This window comes from Hyperolius riggenbachi, chromosome 3 (assembly GCF_040937935.1).
Source record: "Hyperolius riggenbachi isolate aHypRig1 chromosome 3, aHypRig1.pri, whole genome shotgun sequence".
NCBI lineage: Eukaryota > Metazoa > Chordata > Amphibia > Anura > Hyperoliidae > Hyperolius > Hyperolius riggenbachi.
This window is the reverse complement of record NC_090648.1, coordinates 239017403-239042883: the sequence shown is the minus strand read 5'-3', so window position 1 is coordinate 239042883 and position 25481 is coordinate 239017403. Positions and strand designations below refer to the sequence as shown.

Below are 25481 nucleotides of genomic sequence, written 5' to 3'. Positions count from 1 at the left end.
TGAAGGATAAGGGCCAAAAAGATTTTAATGTCGGAAACTTGGACTGGTTTCCACCCGAAAGGCTGGGCATACATGCTCTCCGGGTGCTCGGTGATGAATTGTGTGGCTTTACGGTTGGTCTCAACCACAATTAAGTCCAAGAGAACCTGGGTGATGAACAGCTGCAAAAAGTCTAGGGCCGTTCCTAGATGAGCTGTCGCCACCTGGACTCCAGACTGGGCGGTGAAAGGGGGCACTACGGGTGCGGCGGAATCAGGGGATTGCCAATCTGGTTGTGCCAGCACCTCTGGGAGTCTATGGGTACTACGGGCCCGTCTTCTTCTTGGTGGCTGCGACGGGGGTACTACTGCACTTGCCACCGTACCAGTTTCAACTTCCATGCTGACGCTCACCACTTCGTCAGGGTCTACGGAAGCACTGGCACTAAGTCCAGGAGATGCTGCGCTGCTGGTGCCTGCCTCACCAAGAAAACTATCAACAGCGCTAGCACCACCCTGCTGCCCTTGAGGCGGATCCTGCGCCACCTGCGGTCTAACGACTTGGGGTCTGGTACGCCTGGCTCTAGCCGGGACCATAGCCTCGTCATCAGTATCGGTCAGGGAACCACTGCTTTCTACAGGTTCAAAATCGGACCCGGAAGATTCGACGGATGATTCTTCCCAAAAGAACTCATCCGACTGGTCCATGTACCTGTATACCTCGTCATCGGAAAGCCCCCTTCTTGCCATTTTGGATTGCTAAATTTATGGGGTTTTCCTCCGAGACTACCCAGAAAAAAAGAGCACCTACCTAGCAAAAAGGGAGTATTTGAGAGGTATTGGGGTTGGTGGGAAGTGGGGTCTCAGAGGCAATCAAACAATCACGGGACAATCAAATCCAATTACAGCACAATCGACTCCAATCACAGCACAAGCAGATCTGATGCACTCGGAAGGTGATGGGGGGAGGGTGGGATTGGGTGTGGCGGGAAGTGGGGTCTCAGGCAATCAAACAATCACGGGGCAATCGAAGCCGATCACGGGACAATCAAATACAATTACAGCACAATCGACTCCAATCACAGCCCAATCAAATCTGATGCACTCGGAAGGTGATGGGGGAGGGTGGGATTGGGTGTGGCGGGAAGTGGGGTCTCAGGCAATCAAACAATCACGGGGCAATCGAAGTCGATCACGGGACAATCAAATCCAATTACAGCACAATCGACTCCAATCACAGCACAAGCAGATCTGATGCACTCGGAAGGTGATGGGGGAGGGTGGGATTGGGTGTGGCGGGAAGTGGGGTCTCAGGCAATCAAACAATCACGGGGCAATCGAAGTCGATCACGGGACAATCAAATCCAATTACAGCACAATCGACTCCAATCACAGCACAAGCAGATCTGATGCACTCGGAAGGTGATGGGGGGAGGGTGGGATTGGGTGTGGCGGGAAGTGGGGTCTCAGGCAATCAAACAATCACGGGGCAATCGAAGTCGATCACGGGACAATCAAATACAATTACAGCACAATCGACTCCAATCACAGCACAAGCAAATCTGATGCACTCGGAAGGTGGTGGTTGGAGGTGGTGGGGGGGGTGGGGGGTGGGGTTGGGTGTGGTGGGGGGGGAGGGTGGGGTTGGGTGTGGCGGGAAGTGGGGTCTCAGGCAATCAAACAATCACGGGGCAATCGAAGCCGATCACGGGACAATCAAATACAATTACACCACAATTGAATACAAGCGCAGCACAATCGAATACAAGCGCAGCACAGTCAAATACAATGCACTTGGACGGTGATTAGGGGGGGGGGTCTGAGGGCGATTTGAGGGGGTGGGGGGTTGATCAGGAGCCCACACGGGGCAGACTGAGTCCTGATCTGATGAGAGGCAGACACAGGGGGTTACTGATCGCAGATCAGTTAGTGATTGCTGGGGAGGACAGATGTAAACAAAGAGCAGGGGATGTAATCAGAAGGGGGGTATGAGGGCAATCGAGGGCCTGGGCAGGTGATCGGTTACCCCCGTGGGGCAGTTAGGGTCTGCTCTGATGGGTGGGGGTGCCAAGGGGTGATGGACAGGTGATAGACAGGTGATCAGAGGGGGATCAGAGGGTAAGGTAGCTGTATACAGATGTATACAGTATACAGGGGGGTAGTCTGGGATGGGGTCTGGGGGTGATCTAAAAGTAGGGGGGGGGGATCAGGGGTGACTAGGAGGCAGTTAGGGACCTAACGCAGGGGATAGCGTTTAAAGTTAGTGATAGGTGGGGGGGTTGGGGTTTTTAAAGGGGTGCAAGGGTGCTGGCAGGGGTCTGCTGGGGTGATCAGGGGGGGTATGAGGCCTGGGGTGGGAGATCAGGGGGGCTGTAGGCAAAAAAAAACGTGTGTGCTGTGATACTCACAAAGTGCTTCCTCCTCGCTAGTGGTCTCTGCAACAATGAGACCACGAGGCGAGGAGGAAGCACGTATAAGGCACTTTGTTTACCTAACAAAGTGCCTTATACTCAGGGATTGGCTGATCATGCGGATTCCTCCGCTCGCCGGCTCTGCTAAGTGGCCGGCGAGCGGAGACAAAATGCCCGTGCTTCGATCCCGGGCGGAGGATCGCGTCACGGATGACGCGATCGCTCCGCCCATGCCCTTAAATGGACTGCCGCCACTGTGGGTGAGGCCGTCCTGCAGGGCTCCACTTCCCCGCCGCCCCTGTGTAGTGGGCGGTCGGGAAGTGGTTAAACAATGTGAAAAAGGGTTAGAAACTTTTCAGGGGTTTCACTGCAACCCCACTAGAGATGTTCCCTCCACTGAGCTTTGTGACTTTAATATGATAATTCACAGGAAATGAGGTAAAGTAAATGAGACAGGAAAAGAGGTAAAGTAATTAAAAAATCAGATATTTCAAATCTTTCTTTTCTTAATGAGTTTTTTTTTGTCTCATAAAGTGGTCTGAAAGCCAGCATTTCTTCTTTGCTCTAAAAGATTCCTTACAGCTGTAAGATTCCTTACAGCTACTACAGGTAGTCCTCGGTTAACGAACGAGATAGGGACTGAAGGTTCGTTTCGTAACCTTAATTAGTTCTTAAGTCGGGACGCTCCCATTCCTTAAAGAGAATCTGTACTCTAATATTCTTACACTAAAAAGCATACCATTCTATTCCTTATTTTCTCCTGTGCCCCTCTGTGCCGTTTCTGCTGTTTCCACTCTCTGCTGCAATCCTGGCTTGTAATTAACAGTTTTAGGCAGTGTTTACAAACAAACTAACCAGCTTGTGATAGGCTCACATAAACAGAGTGTGTGAGTCATACAGAGTCTGCAGGGGGCCTGCAGAGGGTGTGTATCACTTCTATCCAATCACAAGCAGCCCTGCACATTCCACACATTCAAGCCTTAGCCCGACAGACACAACAGAGGAAAGGAGATAAGATTTATTACAGAGACAGTGCAATTAGGAAAGGCTGCAGTAAGCCAGAGCACATTAGAACAGGCATAGGAACTTATAGGATAGAAGAACTAAGGCTGAAAATTGTTACAGAGTCTCTTTAAAGGGAAGGTTCAGGGAGTGGGAAAAAAAAATAAAAATCCATATCCACTTACCTGGGGCTTCCTCTAGCCCACGGCAGGCAGGAGGTGCCCTCGCCGCCGCTCCGCAGGCTCCTGGTGGCCGACCCGACCTGGCCAGGCCGTCTGCCAGGTCGGGCTCTTCTGCGCTCCAACGATGGGCGCGCTGATGTCATCGGACGTCCTCCGGGCTGTACTGTGCAGGCGCAGAACTACTGCGCCTGCGCAGTAAAGACCGAAGGATGTTCGATGACGTCAGCGCGTCCCTGTGAGGCGCAGATTGGAGCGCAGAAGAGCCCGACCTAGCAGCCGGGCCTGACCAGGTCGGGTCGGCCACCGGAGACGACCGGGAGCCTCCGGAGCTGCGGCGAGGGCACTTCCTGCCTGCCACGGGCTGGAGGAAGCCCCAGGTAAGTGGATATGGATTTTTATTTTTTTTACCCACTCCCTGAACCTTCCCCTTTAAGCAGAGTAGGCGCAGCGGAAGGCAGATAGGGGACATCTCACCTGTTCCATGCCGGTGTAACGTCCCATCGTGCTGCCCGGAAGCTGTGCGGCCTGTCCTCTCGCTCCGTTCACTGTCCACCCGGTGGCTTCACATGCGTCGCATAATGACGCATCAGGAGGTGCCGCCACTAGGGCTTCTCCCGATTGCGTCATTATGTGATGCATAAGAAGCCGCCGGGGAACAGTGAGCATAGTGAGAGGACGGGCCACGCAGCTTCCGGGCAACACGATGGGACGTTAGACCAGCATGGAACAGGTGAGATGTCCCCTATCTGCCTTCCGCTGCGCCTACTCTGCTTAAAAAAATGGAAGCAGAAGAGGTAGTCCCCGGGGGCTTGACGTTATTGCGGCGGGTGTTCATATCGGCAGGTCGTTTTAAGCAGTACATCACTGAAATGGTTAAACAAAGCACTTTATCCTGCTGTTCAGCTTTAAATCCCCATCCAAACTGGAGATAACAGTATCTTTTTACATTCCAATGCTGTTACAATGTGTGTAAGCACAGTGAAACAGGTGAAAAGGAGCTCTCTGTGCTGCGTGCGCGCGCACACACACACACACACACACACACACACACACACACACACACACTTACTTTAGAATAGCACATTAGAAAATGTTAATATATAATAAAAAGCAGTTTGAATAAAATGCAATGAATGACAGCTTTTAGGGCACAATAAACTACACTTTGGAAACTTGTAATTTGTAAACAGACAATATTACTCATGCACAAAAGCATATGATAACAGCATGAGTAATGAAAAGTAGGAATTATTGATTGTTATGTCAGAGTTTCAGACCACTTCAAAGGACTTACGAATCCAAATTAAAAAAAAAGTTAAGTACCTGAATTAAATTTGAATGCACGGAGGACGCCATCAGCGCCCTCCGTGCCGTTCCATCGGGTCCACGCAGTTCAATAGTCCACCCGGGCCGCTCCCGACCCAACAGCCCGGGTCGGGCTCTCCTGCCTCCACTAAAATGGCCGCCGGAGCTGGCCGCGGCTGCGCAGTCCGCATGGATTAGAGTGTGGCTGCGCAGCTCTAGGGTCTTCCCCCCGATCCAAGCTACAGGAGACAGCCTGTAGCGTGGATCGGGGGGGAGCCCCTAGAGCTGCGCAGCCGCACTCGCGTCTATGCAGACTGCGCAGCTGCGGCCATTGTAGTGGAGGCAGGAGAGCTCGACCTGGGCTGTGGGGTCGGGAGCGGCCCGGGGGGAATATTGAACTGCGGGGACCCGGCGGAACAGCACGGAGGGCGCGGATGGCATCCTCCGTGCATTCAAATTTAATGCAGGTACTTAACCTTTTTTTTTTTTTTTTAATTTGGTCTCGTAAGGCCTGGTTCACATTAGCGTTCGCTGTCCGGATTCGCCTGATCGGATTCGGACCGTATACTGTACAAACGGAACGTACGTTCCGCATAGCAATGCAAAGTCTATGCGGACGTTCACATGCCACCGTTCCGTACAGAACGGAGCCGGATCGGATCCGGACTCCGGACACTTTTCCAACATGCACTATTTTTCGGGTCCGGATCATCCAGCCCACGCACCCGGACCGAAGCCTGACTGCACCATCCGGAAATGGAAACCAATGGGAAACGGAAAGCACAGAACACACTGGCTACAAACACCTGACCTTCTACTCCACTTCCTATGCGTATTCTAGCGGCCATTTTGGATGGAGACACATGGGCCAAGCATTTCTGGAGTGGAGCAGCAGTGACTAACGTGCTGGAGTTGTTTGGCAGTATGTCGGAGGTGGAGGTGAGGCCTAAACAGCGGAGGACCTGATTCTACAGGTGCACCTTCTGCTGACCTCCCAGACCCCAACAAGTAAAATAGTTTCTCTCTTTTACCAAACGGATCCGAATCGCAGCCGTATACATACCTGATGCAACCGGACCGTTTGGCATAGAAACGCAAGTGTGAACGGGGCCTAAGTCCTTTAAACTTGAGACATTTCCCTACTACTTACCTCAGTAAAGGGAAGCATCTAAATGGTCCAGAGGCTTCATTAATCTTTTTACGCCCCTCCATTCCAACGAATATTAACCACTTCAGGATCACAGGTTTTTTCCCTTAAAGAGAACCCGAGGTGTGTTTAAAGAATGTTACCTGCATACAGAGGCTGGATCTGCCTATACAGCCCAGCCTCTGTTGCTATTCCAAACCCCACTAAGGTCCTCCTGCACTCTGCAATCCCTTATAAATGACAGCCATGCTGTGAGGCTGTGTTTACATCTGTAGTGTCAGTCTCAGCTGCTCCCCCCGCCTCCTGCATAGCTCCGGTCCCTGCCCCCGTCCCTTCCCTCCAATCAGCAGGGAGGGAAGGGATGCAGGCGGGGACTGGAGTTCTGCAGGAGGCGGGGAGAGCAGCAGACTGACACTATAGAGATAAACACAGCCAGCTCTGACAAGCTGTTTGTCAGCAGCGTGGCTGTGATTTATGAGGGATTGCAGAGTGCAGGGGGACCTTTGGGGGGTTTGGGATAGCAACAGAGGCTGGGCTGTATAGGAAGATCCAGCTTCTGTATGCAGATAATATTCTTCAAACCGACCTCGGGTTCTCTTTAAAAACCAAAACAACTTTCACATTTCAGCGCTCCTCCCATTCATTCAGCGATAACTTTATTGTTACTTACCACACTGAAATGATCTATATATTGTTTTTTTCACCACAAATTAGGCTTTCTTTGGGTGGTAGTTTTTGCAATAAATTATTTTATTTTATATGCATTGTAAAGGGAATAATAAGGAAAAAAAGAAAAAAAGATTATTTCTCAGTTTTCAGCCATTATAGTTTTAACCAGTTCAGCCTATCTGGACGAGCTTCCTCGTCCAGATAGGCACTGCTGCTGCTCCCGCTGCCCGCCGCTAGCCCCACGATCAGTGAATGGGAATATAATTCCCATTCACCGATCTAACTTCCCCGCATAAATACTGACTCTTTCTCTCCAGAGAGCGCGGTATTTCTGCCCCCAGGAAACTTCTCCCCAGCATTTTAGTTCCTGGATGCGAGATCCTTCGCATCCAGGACTTTTTTCACTCCCACACCAAAAATTACCCACATACACTTTTTTTTATAAAAAAAAAAAAAAAAAAAAAAAAAAAAAACACAATAAAAAAAAAAAAAAAAAAACACAACATAAATAGTTACCCAAGGGTCTGAACTTTTTAAATATGCATGTCAAGAGAATATGTTATTATATTATTTAAAATTATAAGCTTATAAATAGTGATGGACGCAAATTGAAAAAATGCTCCTTTATTTCTAAATGAAATATCGGCACCATAAATTGTGATAGGGACACCGTTTAACGGTGTAATAACCGGGACAGATGGGCAAATAAAATACATGCGTTTTAATTACGGTAGCGTATATTAATTTCAAACTATAATGGCCAAAAACTGAGAAATAATGATATTTTTCCGTTTTTTTCTTATTCTTCCTGTTAAAATGCATTTACAGTAAAGTGGCTCTTAGCAAAATGTACCCCCCAAAAAAAGCCTAATTGGTGGCGGAAAAAATAAGACATAGATCAATTCATTGTGATAAGTAGCAATAACATTATAGACGAATGAATGGGAGGTGAACGTTGCTCGGATGCATGAGATTTTCGGCACTGCGGTGCTGAACCGGTTAAAATAAAACTTTCTCCGGTACATAAAACCCACACGTTTTAATTGCCCATTTGTCCCGGTTATTACAACGTTTAAATTGTGTCCCTAGTACAATGTATGGTGATAATATTTTATGTGGAAATGAATGAGCATTTTTCCATTTAGGGATTTTTAATACTTTTTCACTTATTACAAGACTTTTTTTGCAAAATTAACAGTGATATACTCGCATGACATCCATATTAGAAAAGTCCCTAAGGTAACTATTTATGTAAAAAAAAATTAAATGATGTAATTTAAACAAAAAAAAAATGTAACAAGTGTTTTATTTCTGTAACTGTGGGGCAGGGTTGGAAGGGGTTAAAAGTGATAAAATAAAAAAAGAATAATAAACTTTCTATGTAAAACAGTATACTAGTATAAGTAGGTGTATTTTACTTTTTGGCCACAAGATGGTGCTACTGAGACAGTGTTTCTATTAATAGAACACAGCCGAACACGGAAGTTTCGGGTCTGAGAGCTTGCGTGACATTTGCAAGCTATCGGAAGACACAGGAACGGTGATCGGGATTGAGAATCAAAAGATTCTCACATCCTTATCACAGATGGAGGGGGCTGCGACGGTGGATCAACGGAAAACAGCGCGGGGATCGCGAATGAAACGGTAAGGCAGCAGTAAGCATATCTACCCCCCTGTACCAAGGATCCTAATGTGGTTAATCACTAATGGCAAATATTGCTTGCGGCTGAGCTGCCATCCATGTACATGCATGGTTGCACTGCACAGGCACAAAGTATGGACCGCGCTTGTGCAGAAATGCATGGAGCCGCTCATGCATTAGTGACTCTGTGATGCTGCAAAGGCACACATCCTACTGGCACATGCGCAGTTTGATCACACTTGTACATGGAGGGGTTGGTGAGGATCAGGGAAGCTTCAGAGGCTTCCGTCTACAGTGGTGACTATCTAACTTTAAATTTCAATTCATATTTTCTTTAATCATTCACCTTACTTGTTTGCATGAATACCACCCTTTGCCCAAAATCCACACAAGACTTCTTGATATGTCCCATTTAAGACAAATTCTAGATTTCTTATTCCTCACAAGGTCTCCATTAAAAATACAAGCAAGGGCAGCAATGGAAGGAAAAGCCACAATAGGGAAGAGTATCGGAGACCTTACAGCTTCCAATACTTGGTGGCTGTGTCATCAAACCATTGGCCTGGGCTTTATTATGGGGAGGGTAGAGGAAAAAGTTCCTGAAAGTTAATATTAGAACACGCACTAAAAGGGTAAACTTTCTTTGGGGGGTACATTTTGCTAAGAGCCACTTTACTGTAAATGCATTTTAACAGGAAGAATAAGAGAAAAACGGAAAAAAATTCATTATTTCTCAGTTTTCAGCCATTATAGTTTTAAAATAAAATATGCCTCCATAATTCAAACTCACGTATTGTATTTGCCCATATGTCCCGGTTATTACACCGTTAAAATTATGTTCATATAACAATGTATGGCGACAATATTTTATTTGGAAATAAAGGTGCATTTTTTCCGTTTTGCATCGATCACTATTTACAAGTTTAAAATAAAAAAAGTATAGAAATATTTCATCTTTACATTGATATTTAAAAAGTTTAGACCCTTAGGTAAATATTTATGTTTTTTTTTTATTATTGTAATTTTTTTTTTTTTTATATATTAAACATTTTATTTGGGTATTTTTTGGGAGGGTGGGATGTAAACATAACTTTTATAATGTACATGTGTGAAGGTTTTTTTTTTTTTTTACTTTTAGTTGTAGTTTTACTACATGACGTCACTCTAAGCGTAACATACGCTTATAGGGACGCATGGGGGACGCAACAGCCAGAAAAAGCGGAGCTTCTGAGAGAAGCTGTCGCTTTTTCTGCGGGGGAGAGGAATCAGTGATCGGGCACCATATCCCGATTCACTGATTCGTGGGCTAACGATCCGCGGCCGGGAGCGCGCGTGCACGTGATCGGCCGCGGGAGCGCGCGGACACGCACATGGCCGCCTGGGCATAGCTAGTACGTCCAGGAGGCCAAAGTAGTTAAAGACCAAGCCATTTTTCTGTAAATGGGCCACTGCAGCTTTAAGGCCTCGCTGCAGGGTCGCACAACTCACAAGTGATTTCCCCCCCCCCCCCTTTTCTCCCCACCAACAGAGCTTTCTGTTGGTGAGGTCAGATCGCTCCCCCAGTGTTTATTTATTTATTTTTTTATAAATATTTATGTTATTTATTTTTCAATAAATTTCCTTACTTTTTTTAATTTATTTTCTATTTCCTCACCCTCCCTCGCCTGCCAATCAGTGCGCTTGGATGTCATAGGCTTTAGCCTATGAGAGACGATCACTCTCCTGTCTCCCAGAGGACAGCCGTGCGACACGGCTGTCCCCAGTACAGCACTAAAAGACGGCGGTTTCGCTGTCTAACAGTCTCCCAGCACAATCACGGAGCCACGTCATCAGAGCGGCGATGCGTGTACACTGGTGCGCGCAATCTCCCGCAAACCATGCCCCAAGGACCTTACGCCGATCAGGTGCTCGGGCGGCCGCAGCGGCCATGCCCATTGACATGACGCGGCCGGCAAGCGGCTAATAGATGGAGTGTTGTCTAACAATGTAAATCGCACTCTGATCTGTGTGCTCATAAGTTAAAGTCTCTGACGATCTCTCTAACACCAAAATAGTGATATACTGCATGAGAAATCTCCGAAGTAAGCAGAAATGCAGACATCAAACCAACAAACACTGATTCCGGTGATACCTTTCATGACTAACTGTACATGGTTAATTGTAAGCTTTCGAAACGTTAAGTCTCTTCATCAGGCATTATACCTGAAGAAGAAACTTAATGTTTCGAAAGATTGCAATAAACCATGTACAGTTAAACTTAATTTTAGAAATATAAGAATCAAACGGGCAGCACGGTGGCATAGTATTTAGCCCTCTCACATTGCAGCGCTGGATTCCCGGTTTGAATACCAGCAAGATCAAAATCTGCAAGGAGTTTGTATGTTCTCCCTGTGTTTGCTTCCCACACATCCCAAAAACATACAGATAAGTTAATTGGCTTCCCCCTAAGAATTGGCCCTAGACTACGATACATGCACTACACAATATATACATAGACAGGTGACTATGTTAGGCACTAGATTGTAAGCCGCTCTGCTGGACAGTTAAGTGTCCAAATAATACTCTGTACAGCACTGTGGAAGAAGTCGGCGCTATATCAATAACACTAAATAATAATAACAATGAAGCATATTCCTTATAAATGCAGTATCTGAATGGAAACGGTGAACTAGTAGAGGGAACTAGGTTTAAAAAAATGTCCAGACACTGGAGAGGGGTTCATTAGGCCAATCAGTTGTCTAGACCTGACTCTGGATTCTTAAAATGAGCACCTTAACCATTCTGCGACCGCCTAATGCGGATCGGTGGGCGCAGAGTGGCTCCCCCAGGACCGTCTAATGCCTATCGCGTCAAGTCCTGGGGGCAGAAATTAGCAGGGATCACTCACGCACATGCACAATCATTCCCTGCCGACACGGAGCAGAGCTGACAGGCTGTGTAACAGAAAAAAAGCCACTAGTTCTATGTACAGTGCTGCAATCTCTGCAGCGCTGTATGGGGGACAGCTCTGTCACTGAGCTGTCCCCTTGAGTGGCTCACAAAGTCATCTCCTCTCATAGGCATCAGCCTATGAGAGGCGATCACACTGATTGGCTCTCGGGGGGAGGGAGAGTGGGAGTGAAAAAAAAAAGATAAATAATATTTAAAAATAAATAAATCTTGGAAGCAATCATATGCCACCAACAGAAAAGTAAGTAAAATTCATTTGTTTGCTAAGTTGTATGGCTCTGCAGCAAGCTTTTAAAGCTGCAGGGCACTGAATTGTAAAAAGACAATCGCCTGGTCACAAGGGGGGTGTAAGCCTGTGATCCTTAAGTGGTTAAACCCATTAAGTTCAAATAGTGAATAAGAATAATATGCATGTTTAGGGAATGGTTAATGCACATGTGTAAGGTAGAGTTTCTCATAAAACAAATATCCATCGATTATAAAGGTTGAATCAAGCGACTATTATTCTGGACAGAGGAGACAATGAAGGAGTTAATTGTGATCACTTTAATTAGAAAAGTGGAGTAGAGCAGTAAGTACCCAGATGAAGACACCCGTACATATGGAAACCCATTGCTGCATTAAGTACACTTGAGATGAGTGGTGACATCAACTAAATACGCTTATGGAGAACAGCTATTTATACGCCAGGAAGACATATTTCTTTAATTTATATTATTTTTTAATCCAATGATCTTTCATTTTTCACTATGTTCTGATTATGTGTTAAATTGATACATGCCCTCCAATCTACTTGTCACTCACCAATAATACAGGACAGTCCTATGTGTACTGCGTTATGCTAATAAAGGATGCTGACATTTTCATCCACAATCTTATTCATTTGTTGCAGACTTCTGACACAAAATGAACTTGGATAAAATTCTACGAAGTTCCTCCCCTTCTAGTAGTTGTCTTAATTCATTCTAACAAATCAAGAGAGAAATTATTTTCTTACACATCGAAACTGTGCTGTCAAGTGCCTGACCCCAGTCTGATAATCTTATTTCCTGAGAATTAAAACGCTGGAAATATAAGCTTCCCAGAGTGTTAATTGCAACCCTGCTCTGTTGCTAATCAAAAAATTGGATGTTTTGCATGAAAATACTCCACTAATTAATTCTCGGTCATAAAGCTCCATGGTTTTAATAACCTCTCTGTGATTGGATGGTCTTTGAAGAGAGACTGAGGCTAAGCCGACAAGTTGGAGAAAATGCACGGAGAAGTAAAAAATAGATTTATAATTTCAGGTGAAGGTGACAGTATTAACAGCAAGAAAAAAAACTTGACTATGACTTCAATGCACTTCTCAATTATAACAGAACTACCGTTATCAATGCTCAAAGAAAACAACAAGCAATACTAAAAGTTTAAAGCAAAACAAAGTGTGTCCCAATGGTTTATTCAGTAAGGTCAAAGTGTAAGTTGTACATTGTAACCAGCCCATCTTCCCTTAAAGGGAACCAGAGGTGATCGGAATATAGAGGCGGCCATATTTATTTCCTTGTAAACAATAACAGTTGTCTGGCAGTCTGTTAATCTTCTGGCATGCTTATCTGCTGATAACTCATCTGCTGCATGCTTGTTCAGGCTCTCTGGCTAAAAGTATTAGAGGCACAGGATCAGGAGGACTGCCAGGCAACTAGTATTGTTTAAAAGGAAATACATATGGCAGCCTCCATATTCCTCTCACCTCGGGTTCCCTTTAAAGTACCCCTGAACCAAGTTTATTTTTTCTGATTTTTAACAACCTTTTATCTGTGGTGCTGTGACATATGTCACAGAGTCACCCTCACCTGCTAATGTCCCCCTTCGTCCCTGCACTGCTCAGCTATAATACTCAACTAAGCAGAATGTCGATTCCTGTCCCTAGGAACACCCCCTCGCTTATGGTTCAGAGGTATTTTAACAGGCTGCTCTCACTGGCCAACTGCCAGTACACTAGTGGCCACCATTGCTGTCACCCATCTCGTAACAGCATGTGGGAGAACCTCAGTGAGGTAAGATGAGGGAAGTGGGAGCACAATATAAAAATCATGACTAAAGCCTTGTATACACTTGAGATGGCCGTCTGGTGGGGATCACAGTACAGTTTGTACAGACACACTTTGGAAGGGGCATGGAGGGATGATGAACAGCACATAACTGAGGGGCAAAGCAAGGGATAAAAACAAAAGTATTGGGCTAGCTACGCTCGGGCAATATGATCTAGTATGTCAAATCTCTCACCGACATCGGGCCTCTGTATACACAATGGATTCTCACCCGATGCTGTCTTTAGCGGCTGCCACGGCCAAGTTTAATCTTAACATTGTACGAACCAAGGGCTTGTTCACACTACAAGTGATTTTTAAGAGCTCTTCCTAACGCAATGGTATGGTGGAGTTTTATAAAATCACATCACTCCAGTGTGAACACACACATACAATAACATTAGCAAGAGCTTTTAACCTTCCTGGCGGTAACCCCGAACGTCTTTCGGGGTAAGCCGCGCAGGAGGTTTTCTCAGGCCCTGCTCGGCCGATTTACTTAATTTTTTTTTTTTGCTGGACGCAGCTAGCACTTTGCTAGCTGCGCCAGCACACCGATCGCCGCCGCCCCGCGCTCGATTGCAGCTATCCGTCGCGGCGTGCGCCCCCCCCCAGACCCCGTGCGCTGCCTGGCCAATCAGTGCCAGGCAGTGCCGAGGGTTGGATCGGGACTCCCAATGTTGTCACGACGTCGCTGACGCCAGTGACATCATCCCGCCCCGTCGCCATGGCGACGGGGGAAGCCCTCCAGGAAATCCCGTTCTTTGAACGGGATTTCCTGATCGGAGATCACCGAAAGGCTATCGAAGCGGGCGGGGGGATGCCGCTGAGCAGCGGCTATCATGTAGCGAGCCCTGGGCTCGCTACATGATTTAAAAAAAAAAAAAAACTGCTGCGCTGCCTCCTGGCGGAATTTTTCATACCGCCAGGAGGGTTAAAATCACAAAGTGCTTAGAAAAGCTCTTGTAGTGTGAACAAGCCTTTAGCCTCATTACATAAACAGCTGAACTCAGGTTCACCTAAATCATTCCGACTTTATATACAGTGGCTTGCAAAAGTATTCAGCCCCCTTGAAGTTTTCCACATTTTTTCAAATTACTGCCACAAACATGAATCAATTTTATTGGAATTCCACGCGAAAGATCAATACAAAGTGGTGTATACGTGAGAAGAGGAACTAAAACCATACAGGATTCCAAACATTTTTTACAAATAACTGCAAATTGGGGTGTGCGTAATTATTCAGCCCCCTGAGTAGGGCTGCACGGTTTTGCGGTTTAAAACCGAAACCGCGATTCCTGTGCATACGATTCGGGTTTTTTTCAACGCTCGCTGCGCTTGGCCACATGGCTCCGCCTACTGCCGCGCCGTCACAAAGAGCAGAAACTACGACTACCAGTGCATATTTTTGACTGCTAATGAGCCGGGCAGCGGGGGGGGTTGGAGGGTGGTCGAGTCCAGTTCAGAGCAGCACACAGCGGCACCAATCACTAGATAGAGCTCGTATGATGGAGGCGGTAGGCGGAGCTGTATAGCTCCGCCTACCGCCTCTGTCATACCATCTCTATCTAGTGATTGGTGGCGCTGTGTGCTGCTCTGGACTCGCCCCCCGCTGCCCGGCTCATTAACAGTCAAAAATATGCACTGCTATATATCCATCCTGGGCAGCGTGTCACATTGTATAAATGCCCTGGTGTGTACTCGCTGCCCTCTGTGTACCTTGGCTGTGACCTGGCATTGCGTGCGAGCTTTGGCCTGCGCCGTCACAAAGAGCAGAAGCTACGACTACCAGTGCATATTTTTGACTGTTAATGATCCAGGCAGCGGGGGGCCAGTCCAGTCCAGAGCAGCACACAGCGCCACCAATCACTAGATAGAGATCGTATGACGGCGGCGGTAGGCGGAGCGCTGCCCGGCTCATTAACAGTCAAAAATATGCACTGCTATATATCCATCCTGGGCAGCGTGTCACATTGTATAAATGCCCTGGTGTGTGTTCGCTGCCCTCTGTGTACCTTGGCTGTTGCCTGGCATTGCATGCGAGCTTTGGCCTGCACTTGGCAGGCTGTGTGTGCTGTGGAGTGTGAATGGCATGCTGTGTATGTGTCCTGGAATGCTGGTGGTGGTCTGTGTACTTCATCTAGGCAGATATCATATATCACTATCTCTCTGTGCTGTGAAATAACTGTCTATGCAAGTCCTCAGCCGCTGTGCTGTGTACCTCCTCTGTGCCTGAGCTGCAGGGATCTCATTGTAAACTGGAGCTGGTCAGTGACATGTTAATTCTGGTTTGCATGCAAGTCTGATTAGGCCAATCAAAAATGACAGGAAGTGCATTTGATTGGTCCAATTCCAAGCTTGTGGCCGCTACCTATACTGGAGACACCTACCTAAATAACCTATACTGGGGCAACTATACTGGAGGCGTCTACCTGGCTAAACTATACTGGGGGCATTGTAAATTTAGTGCTAAAACTTGATTTGAAGAAAATCGTGAAAAAAATTTTTGAGAGAAAAATTGCAATTTCAATTTTTTCCTAAAATCGTGCAGCCCTATCCCTGAGTCAATACTTTGTACAACCACCTTTTGCTGCAATTACAGCTGCCAGTCTTTTAGGGTATGTCTCTACCAGCTTTGCACATCTAGAGACTGAAATCCTTGCCCATTCTTCTTTGCAAAACAGCTCCAGCTCAGTCACATTAGAAGAGTGGTTTTCTTCCAAGATTGCCCTGTATTTGGCTCCATTCATCTCCCCATCAACTCTGACCAGCTTCCCTGTCCCTGCTGAAGAGAAGCACCCCCAGAGCATGATGCTGCCACCACCATATTTGACAGTGGGGATGGTGTGTGCAGAGTGATGTGCAGTGTTAGTTTTCCGCCACACATATTGTTTTGCATTTTGGCAAAAAGTTCCATTTTGATCTCATCTGACCAGAGCACCTTCTTCCACATGTTTCTTGTGTCCCCCACATGGCTTGTGGCAAACTGCAAATGGGACTTCTTATGCTTTCTGTTAACAATGGCTTTCTTCTTGCCACTCTTCCATAAAGGCCAACTTTGTACAGTGCACGACTAATAGTTGTCCTATGGACAGAGTCTCCCACCTGAGCTGTAGATCTCTGCAGCTCGTCCAGAGTCACCATGGGCCTCTTGACTGCATTTCTGATCAGCACTCTCCTTGTTCAGCCTGTGTGTTTAGGTGGACGGCTTTGTCTTGGTAGGTTTACAGTTGTGCCATACTTCTTCCATTTCATTTTATGCATCCAAGCAATTTTCACCTCCCATTCATTTGCCTATAACTTTATCACTACTTATCACAATGAACTGATCTATATCTTGTTTTTTACGCCACCAATTAGGCTTTGTTTGGGTGGTACATTTTGCTAAGAGCTACTTTACTGTAAACGCATTTTAAAAAAAAATAATTTTTTCTCCATTTTCGGCCATTATAGTTTTAAAATAATACATGCCTCCATAATTAACCACTTCGCCATATCTGGACGCATATATCCGTCCAGATAGGCAGTGGTGCTGCAGCCGTGTGGTGCGCGCGATCGGGCGCGCGCTCCCGCTGCCCCCCCGATCAGTGAATGGGAATATAATTCCCATTCACCGATATAAGTCCCCGGCAGAAATACCGACGCTTTCTCATCAGAAAGTGTGGTATTTCTGCCCCCAGGAAACTTCTTCTCTTCATTTAAGTTCCTAGATGCGACATTGTTCGCATCCAGGAATTTTTTGAATGTGGCCATCTTGTGGCCAAATAGTAAACTGCACCCACATACCTGTATTGAATAAAAAATACATTATATTACATCTAAAATTGGCTATTTACCTCCCAAACTAAAATTACCCAAATACATTTTTGTATTAAAAAAAAAATAAAAAAAATTACAATTAAAAAAAAAAAAACTACATAAATAGTTACCTAAGGGTCTGAACTTTTTAAATATACATGTCAAGAGAGTATATATTTTTAAAAATTATAAGCTTGTAAATAGTGATGGACGCAAATTGAAAAAATGCACCTTTATTTCTAAATAAAATTTCGACGCCATAAATTGTGATAGGGACGTAATTTAAATGGTGTAATAAGCGGGACAAATGGGCACATAAAATGCATGGGTTTTAATTACTGTAGCATGTATTAATTTTAAACTATAATGGCCAAAAACTGAGAAATAATGATTTTTTCCCATTTCTATCTTAATCTTCCTGTTAAAATGTATTTACAGTAAAGTGGCTCTTAGCAAAATGTACTACCTAAAGAAAGCCTAATTAGTGGCAGAAAAAACGAGATATAGATCAATTAATTTTGATAAGTAGCGATAAAGTTATTAGCGAATGAATGGGAGGTGAACATTGCTCGGATGCATAAGATTTTCGAAGCTGTAGGCTGAAGTGGTTAAAACCCACGTATTGTATTTGCCTAATAGTTCCGGGTATTACACAGTTTAAATTATGTCCCTATCACAAACGTATGGCAACAATATTTTATTTGGAAATATAAGTGCATTTTTTCTGTTTTGCATCCATCACCATTTACAAGCTTAGAATTAAAAAAAATAAAATTCATCTTTACACGGATATTTAAAAAAAAGTTTAGACCCTTAGGTAAATATTTAAGTTGTTGTTTTTTTTTATTGTAATTTTTTTTTTCTATTAAACATTTTATTTGGGTATTTTTGGGAGGGTGGGATGTAAATAGTAATTTTTTATGTAAATGTGTTTATTTTTTTAAATGTAGATGTAGTTTTATCATTTGGCCACAAGATGGCAACCATGAGTTTGTTTACATTAAGTCACTCTAAGCGTAACATGTACGCTTAGAGGGACGTAGGGGGGACCTAAGAGACAGAAAGAGCGAGGCTCCCGAGCGAAGCCGTCGCTTTTTCTGCCGGTGAAAGGGATCAATGATCAGGCACCATGTCCCGATTCATTGATTCCCTGGCTAACGAACCGCGGCCCGGGAGCACGCGTGAACGCATGCGATCGGCCACTGGAGCACACATGCGGCCTTTTGGACGTATATTATACGTTCAAAAGGCCAAAGTAGTTAATTATGCTTAAAAAAAAAAGCTGGGTAAGATTTTAAATGTTTCTCTAACTTATGAAGTATTATCTAATTACATATTATAATTATTTAGTATTTATGTAGACATCTTCCGCAACGCTGCTATGTAACCTATCATACAGTACCCATTAGCAGGTAGTCAGCTGAGTAGAATGTTTATTTCTGTGAAAACTGGAAAAAGTCACAAAGGCAAATGGCATACTGCTGCAGCTGAACCTAATAGTGATCAACTTAAAAGACTGCTAATTAGTTGAAGGGGCCATCTTCAGTGTTTGGTCAGAATGAGAAACAATCATCTAATATTTGTATGCAGCTTAAAGCATACCTTGCACCAGAACAAATATTTTCAAGTTAGATAGTACACTGAACACACGTGAGCCCATAATCTCATTAGCTGAATTCTGGTCTTGATCTAAAAAAAAAGTATACATGCAGGCACTTAATCTTGTTTTTTCATTATATACCTGATGAAGCGGGAGTGTTAGCCCATGAAATGCTATGTTGTATGGTCAATAAACTTCCTGCCTTATTACAGCTATTGTGGTTATTTGAGGGCAAGGCCACTCTTTCCTCTATTATACTTTTGCATTTACTTTGGTATATTAACTTGCCCATCTCGATTGGAGAGGTTTTCAGACTTCGGATACAGAGGACAGACTAATATTCTCCACTAGCCCAATCATTGGTTGCCCAATTGGAAACCCTCACCAATGAGATTCCAGCTGTTGTGTTATTGTGATTATTTTGCTTAACTTACAAAACTATTTCAGGTTTTCGATTATCCCATTTGTTTATCAAGTAGCTTGAGATGTGATGGTGTTTTATTCTGGATATGTCCAATAATAAAGAAGAAACGTATCGGTGCAGACTTTTTTGCTTTGCACCTATCAAGTAGCTGCTCCATGACACTAGTCTCGACTGAAGAGGTATACAGTTTATATGTTCACTTCCTCTATAAATTAGGAAGGAATGGGATTGAGAGAATGGGGAGGAAGGGAGATTTCCAAAAACTTGGAGGAATTTACCTCATGCCTAAATTTTGTATTTTTTTCATCGGGCAAAGCAAGGACCTAAGGACAAATGTCAGTGAGAAGACTTGATCATGTATGTTCGAAAACCATGTCCATTTGTGATTTCTTTTGTCCCCATAAAAGTGACACAGGCACTTTCTGAAACTTGTTAAAGAGGGGCTGTAGAGAGAATATAGTCAATAATTCATGGTACGCACGGTTATGTTAATTTTCCTGGTTTCAGCATCAAACACTTCCTATATCTATATATTGTTCTAAATTGAATGTAGCCCTGACCTCCCAGTGATGTCACAGTCTAGGCTGTTTAGATATGCAAAATTCTCCTCACAGTGCATTCTGGGAGACCAAATATTTTAAATTGCTTTGGAATTCTCAGTAAAGGAACTTTCTGCAGAGATACACCTGACAAGACCAACGATGTCACCACCCGTGATAAATTTCAGAATGTAAATAGGGGAGAGAAAAGATTTTACAATCCGCAAAAATTGAGTACATGATTTATAAATTGATATCGTAAAAAAAGGCAATTTTATTAATTACACTTTTTTTTGTATAGTTTGTCTAGAATTGCTCATTTCACCTGCTACACAATAACTTGACTCTTGATTGGGCGAAACCTTCAAGTTAATATCAGTTTAGTGACAGAAGGTTCTGAGCATGGTCTATGTTTATCTCAGCATTTAAATATTTTTATGGAATCCTTAGGATTCATAAACATTTCAATTCAATTTCATATTTAAAGGAAACCTGAAGTGAGCTGAATATAGAGGCTGACATTTATTTAGGCTTGGCTGTCCTGCTGATCCTCTCCTCTGTCTGTAATATTTTTAGCCACAGACCCTGAACAAGCATGCAGATCAGATGTTTCTGACTGAAGTCTGTCAAGATTAGCCACAGGTGTGTGATTCAGACACTACTGCATCCAGAGATCAGCAAAACCGCCAGAAGTCTGGTACTGTTTAACCACTTGAGGACCACAAGCTTACACCCCCCCCCCCCCCCCCCTAGTGACCAGGCTATTTTTTACAATTTAGCACTGCACAACTTTAACAGTTTGTAGTGCGGCCATACAACTTAAAAGCCAAATGAATCTTGCCTCCTTTTCTGCCCACCAATAGAGCTTTCTGTTGGTGGGATCTGATTGCTGCTTTGGTTTGTATTTTTTCAAATTAATTTTATTGATTTTTTTTTTATTTTTTTTATAAAAATGCCTTTAAAGGACTTCCGAGGCCAAAACGAAAAAAATGTTAAATACCTGCATCGCATATGAAGGCACGGAGGATGCCGTCTGCGCCCTCCGTGCCGTTCCGCCGGGTCCCCGACGCTCAATAGCCCCCCGGGCTGGGCTCTCCTGCCTCCACAAACATGGCCGTATGAGCTGGCAGCGGCTGCGCAGTCCGCATAGCCAAGAGTGCGGCTGCGAAGCTGTAGGACCAACGCTACACGAAAGGAAACAGCCTGTAGCGTGGATCGGGGTGTTGGCCCTACAGCTGCGCAGGCGCACTCGCGGCTATGCGGACTGCGCAGCCGCGGCCAGCTCATGCGGCCATGTTTTTGGAGACAGGAGAGCCCGACCCAGGCCGTGGGGTCGGGAGCCGGCCCAGGGGGCTGTTGAGCGGCAGGAACCCAGCAGACCGGCACGGACGGCGTCCTCCATGCCTTCATATGCATTGCAGGTATTTACATTTTTTTTCGTTTTGGCCTCGGAAGTCCTTTAAAAAAATAATTATCCCTCCCCTCCCTCTGAGATCCAATAACTGCGATCACCTCTCATAGGCATCAGCCTATGAGAGGGATCGCTTTGTGAGCTACTCCAGGGGACAGCCAAGTGATAAGGCTGTCCCCAGTACAGCCCTGCGCTAGATCGTAGTGCTGTACACAACCAAAATAGCCAGTTCTTTGTCCCTTAAAGCCTGCCAGCTGTGATCATGGCTGGCAGGCTGTTTACGGAGCAAAGCTCCATAAACAGCATGGATGCCTACAGGACCTGATGCCAATCGGCATTAAGCAGTCCTGTAGCTGCCACCCTTCCACCGCCAATTGGCATTAGGCGGTCAGGAGGGGGTTAAAATGAACTAATTATGTCAGCCTCCATATTCATCTCACTTCAGGTTTCCTTTAAACAGTGACAAAAGAACAAAAAAGGAGCATATCTGCACACATTCAGATATCATGATTATGAACAATGGCTGAAGGAGGATACTGCTGCCCGTCAAACTGCTGGCATGTACAGAAAGAAAGCCTTACCTTGAAGTTCTCCACTTTTGCTGTACAATTCCCGGCGCTGTTCCCGTAAGTAGGCACTCATACTTATTGCATGAGAAGAGGACTCAAACCTACAAAAAGAATTACAATTAATACATACAACCCCTACTAATCAAAATAAGACAGGCTGAAAAGGCAGCAGATTCTATTGCTTCAGGCTGCTTACACACCAAGACGTTACAGGCGCACGTTAGTGCGCCTGTAACGCTCCCCCAACGCACAGCAATGTAACACAAGTGGGCTGTTCACACAGCCCACGTTGCGTTACATGTAACGCTGCACGTTCTGTGCAAAGTGCAGCATGCTACGGCGTTGGAGCGGCTATAGCCGCGTTAGACTGTTTGCGCATGCGCAGTGGGGGGCGAAGAGGAGGCGGGGAGAGCCAGCTACAGTAGCCGTGCACATGGCTACTTAATATTCACTGCACTGGCGGGCGCTGATTGGCCGGCGGGACCACGTGATGCGGAGTGTCTCGCTCCACATCACGTGGTCCCGCTGGCCAATCAGCGCCACTCTGGGAGACATTATAGGACTCGAGCCGCCTAACGCGGCTCACTCTACCGTCGGCTCTTGCAGCACCATACGTTGTGTTAGGTGCACGTTATGCGACCTTAACGTGGCACCTAATGCAACGTCTTGGCGTGCAAGAAGCCTAAGAGGATTTTAAATGTCTGCAACGATGTCACAAATACGACTTTCACTTGTAATAATTGTGACGTGGAACTGGTAAAATAGAACACTCTCTGTCCTGACTTCATTTTTTACTGTTGAACAGAGCAGGGGAGTGTTAAAGCCTGCCATACCAGCGATTGAGAACATTGCTCCAAGAGAAATTAGGTCAGTAATAAGCACACCTATTAGCAGTATGGGGAAAAATGTAATGTATTAGCTCTGCTGAATTCCGTGCACTCCCTGTTCTCAGTGACACACAAAATGCTGAGAAACACAAAAAAAGTTAAACAAAACTTAAGCTGCCTATACACTTACCAGTTTTAATGTTCGATTCCATGCGGCTGTCACGCGACGCATGAAGGGCGCGAACAAGTCTTCAAGCCATCGTGGTACTTTTTTGTGGGAGTTGTCGGGGATCTTAAAAGGGCCTCAGAGTCCAAAAAAAAAAAAAAAAAAAAAAGATTTTATGCATACCAGGGCCTTCCTCCAGCCCCATCTGCTCAGATCACTCCCACGCCGCCGTCCTCCACTGCCGCAATCTTCAGGAACCGGGTCCCCGCACTTCCGTCATCGTGCCCAGTCTACGCAGGAGAAGTGCACCCTTTACATATCTCTCCAGCAGCTGCTGGAAAGATACGCAAACAGCGCACTCATCTTACGTTAGACTGGCTCCGACTGACGGAAATGCGGGGACCCGGTTCCTGAAGGTGCGGGCAGCGGAGGACGGCGGCGTGGGAGCAATTCGAACAGATGGGGCTGGAGGAAGCCCCAGGTATCTATAAAATCTTTTTATTTTCTAACTCTGGTACACTTTAAAGATCTGATCCACCGTGACTGTCTTTATCGCCCCGTGACGTTAAGCGAGATTTGCGTGCACCGGTACATACGTCGTGAGATCACGTAAACAGCAGCTTGTCGCTCAAAAAACCTGCTAGTCAGCAGGAAAATCGTCGAAAAATTTGTGAGGTGGGTACCGCAAATAAAGAGGTTCTAACATAAGCCGACTAACCTCAACTTATTCCCTCTCCTACCCACAGAGTAAACCTGCTCTAATAGAGTGTTGGCTTCATCAGTACTGCCACCAACAGCTTGTAGCTTGAAATCTGGATTTTTAAAATGCAAAAAATAAAGATGTTTGCAGTATAATCTTAAAAGCATGTTTTAAAATGCAAGGAAAACTAGGAAGGGCTGGAATTCAACTCACTTTACCTTATTTGCAACATATATATCTGAAAATGCTGAATGCTTTGCTGTATTGTTTTCACTGATAGCTACCGCTGATTAAATATTCTTCATCATATAAACATTTCCTACGGCATTGTTTTGTAGCAGATTACAGACATTTGCTATCCACAGTGATGGCAACACTTTCTTCAATGTTGTCTTCCTCCAGACACAAAGAAAAACTCAGTAAAAAAATTAAAAGGAGTTGTATGACAGCAGATGTGTCAAAGCTTACATACATCAAATTGTCGCACACACAGCAGTCCTTTGTTTTAAATATACATGTATATATATGTATATAGTATATTTCAAACACTAAAAAAGGTTTAAGGTATAACAGGAGGGAATTCCAAAGCTATAAGCCCCTAGATTTAAGTCTAGAAGGATATAGAAAAAAAGTTCATCAATCTTTGCTTCATGCCTAGCCACTTATTCAAAGAAATTGGCAGATGTGAAGAACCAGCCTGACTGTTCATCACCTTTTAAAGGGGAACTGAAGGGAGAGGTATATGGAGGCCGCCATGTTTATTTCCTTTTAAGCAATACCAGTTGCCTGGCAGCCCTGCTGATCCTCTGCCTCTAATACTATTAGCCATAGCCCCTGAACAAGCATGCAGCGGATCAGGTGTTTCAGACTTTAAAGTCAGATCTGACAAGACTAGCTGCAAGCTTGTTTCTGGTGTTATTCAGATAGTACTGCAGAGAAATAGACCAGCAGAGCTTCCAGGCAACTGGTATTGATTAAAAATAAATAAATATGGCAGCCTCAATATACCTCTTACTTCAGTTCCCCTTTAAAGAAAAGGCTTCACAGCACTTCCATAAGAAAAATAAAATAAAACCCTCTTTCACCTTCTGAACAGCATAAGAATTATGAACTGAGTTAATTAAAAACATGATATGGGTATACAGAAAATTTTTTTTTAGACCTTTGCAGACCGTTATAAGTCTGCAAAAGTGATAATGATTTGATCATAAATATTTATCAATATATATTTATAAGAATATCTGACATGATATCCATGTCTCATGTTCCCATCACTGTACCATATTTAGAGTGTAGTGTATTATCGCACTGCTGCATAGTAAGTAGTGGATTGTGATTCTGTGCCCTAACTCGCCATAATTGAGCAACACATGATAATTGACTGATATCACACGAGTTAAAAATGGGAGAAGGCCCATAAACCCAAATGCAGTACATACCTTTGAAGTATTACAAACACATACATATACCAACAAGATACAGGCTATACAAATATATAATGTGAATATAAGAATGAAAAAAAAATAGCAACGCATTAAATTCATTAAAAAATGTTTTAAACAGCTAAGTGGAAGGGTTGGGAGGGGAGGGAAAGATTCAGAGCAAGAGTAAAAATAAATGTGACAGTGAAAGAAGAAATCAATGATACAATGTGAATATGCAAATACATTTTTCAGCACAATATGTAAATTACATTGAAACAATAAAATAATATAAAAGGTTAACAAGTCTAGTAATGATAAAATCTCAACATACTTGAAGAGAGAATTCTTAGGCCTCTGAGGTTTCTTTTTAGCAAAAAACCCAGCAAATTCTCTTCCAGTGCTGGCATAGCTAAGCTGGGCTGATGGCTCTGATGAGGTCTTTGTGTTCTTCATGTCAAGATATTCGGTGAGTAGAATCTTGGAAAAAAAAGCACATAAGTAACATTAACCAAGTCATCAAAATATTCAATACATACATTTATCTGATATACAAGGAATTATGAAAAAAAGAAAGCATATCTAGGGAAGTAAATGTTAGGTAAGTTAGCTGCGACTCTCCAAAATAGTTATTAATGGTTTAGTGTGGATGCATGGTTCAAGTATGGAAAC

The 25481-nt window shown here is 44.5% G+C and overlaps 1 protein-coding gene across 2 annotated transcripts in view; it reads right to left on the bottom strand.

Annotated features, from left to right (window-relative positions):
• EXOC4 (exocyst complex component 4) overlaps window positions 1-25481 on the bottom strand; it is a 552305-nt gene that overhangs the window by 396565 nt on the left and 130259 nt on the right. For both annotated transcript variants that reach the window (XM_068276025.1, XM_068276024.1), the window contains exons 8-9: window positions 25144-25289; window positions 21708-21796 (exon numbers count right to left, since the gene is read on the bottom strand). In XM_068276025.1, the coding sequence (XP_068132126.1) occupies window positions 21708-21796; window positions 25144-25289 (235 nt within the window). The remainder of the gene's footprint in view (window positions 1-21707; window positions 21797-25143; window positions 25290-25481) is intronic.